General features: G+C 42.4%; 1 protein-coding gene across 1 annotated transcript in view; it reads left to right on the top strand.

Moving 5' to 3' along the window:
• Positions 1-2,114: 2,114 nt before the first annotated feature.
• The window catches only part of SCN7A (sodium voltage-gated channel alpha subunit 7), a 98,577-nt gene continuing 94,035 nt past the window's right edge, over positions 2,115-6,656 (top strand). Inside the window, exon 1 of the mRNA XM_077154058.1 lies at positions 2,115-2,533. Coding sequence (XP_077010173.1) covers positions 2,524-2,533 — 10 coding nt within the window. The 5' untranslated portion in view covers positions 2,115-2,523. The remainder of the gene's footprint in view (positions 2,534-6,656) is intronic.

Here is a 6,656-nt window from a genome sequence, read left to right as displayed (position 1 = left end):
TAAAGAAGAGTTAGATTCCTTTGCATTTTGAGCAGAGTTTTTTAATTTCAAAAAATTTTTTTTCATACACCAGTTTTTGTGAAATGTGGAAGTTGTGTTGTGGAGGAGGAATGAGCAGGCCATGCCCATTCCTACTCTGGACACGATGAGGTTAGAATAATCAGCCTCCATTTAAGAAGGCTGCAGGGAAAGTGATGTTCCCTATGGTCTATGGCTCAAGTGAAGTGTGATAGAGCAGATTTCTTTCAGTAAAGTTGAAGAGGGGCATGTTGGCCTTGTGCTTGATTTGAGTCACTTCTGGATACACAGTTAGGAAATACAACTTAGAACCCGTGATTACAAGGTTCTTGAGACAGGCATGTGGAAAACAGACAGGGCCGTGGTCTTTCCACCACATCGATTTCCCCTACTGAGCAACTCAGTGGGGAGCAACTCAGCCTGGTATAAGAGCATAATAATTACCAAAATTTGACAGATCCTGCACAGTGACTTTATCTAACACTGGAGGCAAAAATTTGTTGCAGAAATATGGTTGTCTACTCAGGCAACATAATATGGTTGTCTACTCGGAACAAATCTTGTATCATTGGTTTCCTTTCAGTTTCCCATTGCTGGTATTACTAATTTGTACATTGTTTAGGATCAGTTGCATGCTCATCACACATTATGCAAAACAGTACTTCTTTTCATTTATTTCACATATCTTATTAAAGCTTTAAAATATTTGATATTACTAAGTTTCTCATGTTTATATAATGTTTGAGTATGGATGCCTACAATTTACTGGGTGAGAAGGGAAACAAAAGCAGGACTGCTCCAAGGAAAGGTCTATAAACTAGAAAATTTACTTGGTTTGTCACAAAAAATGTGAAAATGAGAAGTCAATAATCCATAAATTGTCTATTAAAAATAAGTAAAATGGATATATGATGCTATAAAATAATTAGTATTAATTTTTAGGTATGATGGTGAAATTGGCTTTATATTTTTTAAAAGTCTTTATCTTTCAGGGCACAGGCTGATGATGTATTTTTAGATGAAATGGTGTGATGTCTGGACTATGTTTAAATTAATCCAAGGTAAGCGGTCTAGATATAGATGAGACAAGATTGGCCAAGTGTTGTTAGGAGTTGAGGGTGGGTACATAAAAGTTTGTGATACTTTGTATTTTTGTATATAGTTGAAATGTTTCTTAGCAAACATATTTTAAACAAGAAAACATGGTAATAGCCATTACTGTGAATCACGGATGAAATGCATTTTTCCTGACATGTTTTTTCTCTTGAATCTGCCTACATTTTCTGTTCCATACTTTGGAAAATCTAAGGTGTACGTCATACAAAATACATGATTTCTTTTCTCTTATCCTCGTTTTCCTTATCTTTTCTTGGTAGGAGGTATGAATTTTCAAAGAAAATGTCATCATTTCAGAACAAGGTAGGGTTATAAAATGAATGTTCTTTGGGGCAGCAAAATTTTCGATACTCCCTTTGAGAAACAAGGTCCAGCAGCAGTTCCCATCCCCAAATACAGTGCAGCAATAGTTTTTGAAAATATGCATATTTTTTCCCCAGTGTTTCAAATCACCAGAGCTGGGAAAGAATCTGCAGTCTGCAGAGTATAGTCATTCCTGCCACATCTTACCTTGACACCTACAAACCTACAGACACACACAACAGCAGACAAAACTGCACAGTTCTGCCTACAACGGCGTGCGGATTTAGATGCAGCTGACTAACAACCGCACCTGGGAGGCTCTCCTAGGACAGCCAGGCCAGGGAGAGAGAAAACCGCTGAAGAAAGGAAAAGAGGTAAAGAACCGGAGTTTGCCTCCTTCCTCTTTAAAGCTCCCTCTTCTTTTCCCTCTCCCTTCCCGGTAAACTCGCTCTTCCTCCCTACCTGCTTTTCTTCTCTCCCCTGCCTTCCTTCATCCCTTCTAGGTCCTCTCCCCTCTCTGCCCCCCTCGCTGATCCCCCTCCTCTAGCAGCCCCCGCCCCTCCCGGGCGGCCGGAGGGAGAGGCTCTGCGGCGGCTGCAGCAGCCCTGGGTGCAGCAGCCCTGGGTGCTGCAGCGGCTGCGGCTGGGCTGTGTCAGAACCGCCCCCGCCCCCGCCGGGTCTGGTGCCGGAGCCGCGCGCCGGCCTCAAGATGAAGGCGGGGAAGAGTGACTCGGCTGCCAGACGAGAGGGAAGTGTGGCAGGAAGACGAAAACAGCTTCCAAGCTGCGGGCGGGGCTCCACTGGACATCTTGGAAGGAGGGGTCTCTGGGTCAGTGGCTGGGTAGCCGCCGCAGCTCCTCCGCGTCTAGCTGAGGATTCAGTGGGGTTGTTGACCGCGGAGCCATCGCGGCCTAGGTGGCATCAGCCGGGGAGGTCAGACGCCAGCCTAGCAACATTTCCTAAGCAACCGGAGCTCAGAAGACCAGAGAAATCCGTGAAGAAGGGGAAGCTCGGGAGGGGGAAAGGGCTCCAAAGGGCCCTGTCCCTCGGGATCGGGTCCTGCAGGTGCCGGTGGAGACCTGTCACATGGTAGCAAGTAAGTGCGTTTTTCTCGCTGTCGGGTCCAGCCCCAGGATGGTGTTTGTCACCACAGCTGCCAGCCTTTTCCACCCCCTTCCCACCTGCTCCACCGCCATACACCACCCTTACGGCCACCGACAGGAGGAGGAGATTAAAATTCTGGACGTGAATTAAGGAGAGCAAAAGAAGCACCTTTTCCTACTTAAAGTGCAGGTGTGGTCTGTGGTATTTGCCCTGCGCTGTGCACGTGGTTGGGTTTTCACAGCACCGTGGAAGCTTCTGAAACGAGACGCTGTGCGTGTAAAATGTCTAGAAATCCGAAGTGGTGATGACTTTGATATTACATGATGATAGTAGGGAAAGAAAAAAAGCTTATGCAAGGATAAGTTGTACTATTTCCGAGGACCCCTAAGTAATCTCTAAGTAATTTAGTGATTTCGACATTGGTGCTTTTCATGTAAGAATTGTCAGTAGAAAGAAGCAGCACAGACCTGATGGGGAATGGTGATCCCAATTTAAACATCTTGGCATTTTGTTCTGTTGGCACCAACAGGCTTCTGTATTGTATAGCTTTGTAAAACACCTACCTTCTGGAGGTTTTGTTTTAGAAATAATGATGTTTTCTTTGTAACTCTGGTTATCGGTTATCTTCAGTAGTTCAGATATTGGCCAAAGCAGGACAAATGATGAATACATATGCGCTAATAAAATAATGGACCCCCTAAATTAATGAAGATGATGGAGTCACCTTTGGATTTCAGCCAAAAACATCTCTTGAAATAGGAAGGTTTTGGGGTGATGCTTGTATATATGGCTGTCCACACTCCTGCCCAGCGCCCCACCGCCGCCAATAATTGCTCCAGACGTAATTTAAGACAAACTAAAAGGAAGCTGGGGCCCTGAATAAACAGATTATGGAACCCCATCCTGTTATTATTAGACCTATTTAAACATTTTGTAATCCAGCTGCTGCTTTTAAAAGGAGAAAGATAAGGCCTAGAAGAAGTAATTTGATGAGGTTACCTGGCTAGTTTGATTAAGCTGGAGGCTCAATGAGAAAAACCTTGGGGTTTACAATTATAAAACATGATTTCTATCCTTGTGAAATAAAATGAGTTATTGAACGTGATTACACATTTTTTGTTATTTATTTGTAAATGACACATCAAAAAGTCCAGTTAAGAACTGATTGTAGATATTACATGAAGAGTTTTCTAAAGCTAATATCACATGTAGCCCTTACTTATATAAGGAATTATTTTGTTTTTCCCCACTGCACTCTTCTATCTCTCATTCTAAATCGAGTTCAATGCAAGAATAAAAAGACGACTTAGGCCTAACTGGAATGTAGTAGATAAAGTGAAATTCAAATCCAGCTGATGATCATTTGCCACTTAAAATCTAAAGCAAATTTTAACTTGCAAGCCCCTACACTTGCAAAACTTTGCGTTTTGATTAACACTCGTGTTTTTTAAAATTTGAAATATTCTCAGAATATGTCTTACTCTCTTTCCTTTTCAGCATTAGTTTTTGTTTCGTGTGTGATCCAACTCTCTCATAATTAAACCATTGTGAATATTGGATATCGATGAATTTATTTGCCCCATTAATTAAAATGGGAGAAATTATAAGGTAGTAACACATAATCTACTCTTGAATGCTGGGAATCATTAAAACCGGCACTTAGGGAAAGGTACAGTGCCCTTTCTTGCCCATATGTATGTTTTAGAGCAATAGTAGAAAAACATGAAGTTGGACCTCGGCTTAGGAAAAGAGGTCAAGAGTCCAGATGGTAGAATCAGGCTCTCGGACCTGCTACTGGATATCAGTCTCCTTGGGAGATCTGGAGGTAGAACCAAGTACTTAGGAACTCATCATTCGGTTTCCACAGCCTCATATGGTACAGGCTTAGGGAGGGAAATTGAAATAAACTCTCGCTGATCTTTGCCCAGGTAGGACGAATAGAGGTCTAAGGCACACTGGGAAAGGATGCAGCAGTATCCTAATGCTCTGCCTGTCCCACATCATATTGGCAGAGGATCTGTCTTGCAGAAATTAGTTCAGACAACTGGGATCCTCAGAGACAGGCACACACACTTAAGACTTATGGTAGAGGTTTTAGCATAGAAGGACATTCTTGATTCCTGGGAGTTTGGTGCCATCATTTCCACAAACATATCCGTATTGGTCAGTTTCTGAAAAGGACATCTGTAGCCTACCTATCCTCACCCCGACTAGTTATCAGCAAGGTCCAGAGTCACCCACTGTTGTCAGATTTACTTTACAAACTGATCTCCTTTTTTCCTGAATTGGTCATTTTTTAATCAATATGAGCTAACCAATGCCAAGTAAGCCAGGCCTCACCTCTGCAATGCTGAAGGAAGAAATCTTTGAGGGAATGTTTTCATATGAGGGTTTCTAGGGAGGTTTTTCAGCTTGTCTGTGTCCCATCTAGGCTCATGAATTCCATATGTTTGTTCAGTCAATGAAAACCAGGCTCAATCTGGCTGTACTCCATCTCATGGGAGAACACCTATCTCTGTTTTATATTTAGTATTTCTAATATGACTAACTTGATCTGGTACTGGCCAGAAATAAGCTGCTGTGTGGACAGCTCTGATTGTGGTGAGAGTTAGCTGCCAGACTGACCCACCTTCAGCATCAAACAAGAGCTTGATGAAAAAGCTTAAGTGGGGTCCCACACTGAAATTCTGATTTTAAGAATCTGAAATTAGTATAGGGATTTTGGTTGTAGACAAGAATATCATCTGATGCTGATATTTAGCTAGAGGCGGGGTTGAAAATATTGTGTTGGGTGGAATATTCCTCCCCCTTCTGCCTGCATGTCAGAGTAAGGCTCAGAATTCACCAGTTTGTCACCTTCTGTGTTCCTTCAGAGGCGCTAAGGTCTAAGCACCTGATCATAGACTGTAACTTAAGCTCTTGCCCGTATCTAGTCTCTCCCCTTGGTCCTGAACCCTACTTTGGGAGAGTGAGACAAAACTAACTCATGCTCATCCTAAGGTTCTATTCATTGCTTCTCAGTTTAAGAAGGGGTTGAAAAGGCATTTATATGTTTGGTTTCAGATTTGAAAACATCCTTGTAGAGTTGATAAGGGAGGGGGTGTCGTAATAGAACAGCAAACAGCCTCGTACAGAAGGAATAGGATAAGTTGGCCGATCCTAAGAAGCCTTCAGGGTTCCAGTAAATGTACCAGTTCTGGATTTTAAAATGTGTGGGGTTTTTTCTTGCATTCTGTTAGCCAGTGACACCTAAATCACAGACCTTAAGGTCTCTGGGTTACTGGTGAGCACAAAAGTTGCATGCAATACAGGCTCTCCTTTGTATTCCTCTGGGCTCTGTCAATGAGACATTCTACCCTCTTGAGCTCTTAAATAGCCTCTGACCACATTCTTCTAGTCCAGGATCTGAAAGACTAGGGTCAAAAGAACAGTTTGTTCGGGCAAGATTCTGGCTTTTCTCCAACAAGCTTGTTGTGTTGGGCTGGACAAAATGTACGTTTTCATCATGTTCAGGGAAACAAGGAACTCTGGTAGTGAACCATGATGTTGTCCTAGAGAAGTTCAAGTGGGCATATGTAAACAGATGCAACTTTCCTTCATGTTTCTGTAGCCAATTTCTGCCTCCATTGCCTCACCAGTAAGTAATGGCTCACCCTAGTGAGATACCATCTCCTACAGACATTTACTGCTCTGTGCTGCCTTCCAGGCATTTGAACTTACATGGCGCTTCCGTTGGGCTCACCCTTGGAGGTGAATTTGGGATCCAATGTTAAGACTTTGTCATATATTATTTTGTCTACGCTTTCACTCTTTGAGTATAAGTTGACTAGGTCACAAAGAATGTACCTGACCTTCACTCTGCTTCCCTGGAGAGACACACAAGCAAATATCTCAGCTCCTGATTTTTTTCTATTGAACTGTCATTAGAATCCATGTTCACTAAAGTTTGTAGGGAATTCAATCTCAAAGGAAAAATTTATTTGGGGAAAGATATGGACTATCTCTGAATTTTCTTAGGTTCTCACTTGTTTCTGTCACAATTTCTCTAGTCTTTGAATCCAGAGGAATGTCTGAATTAAAATGCTTAATATGATCACAACAAAATAGAATGCATT

The sequence above is a fragment of the Tamandua tetradactyla genome, chromosome 3, assembly GCF_023851605.1.
Source record: "Tamandua tetradactyla isolate mTamTet1 chromosome 3, mTamTet1.pri, whole genome shotgun sequence".
Taxonomy (NCBI): Eukaryota; Metazoa; Chordata; class Mammalia; order Pilosa; family Myrmecophagidae; genus Tamandua; species Tamandua tetradactyla.
The sequence above is the reverse complement of the archived record's forward strand: the minus strand, read 5'-3'. Positions and strand labels throughout refer to the sequence as shown.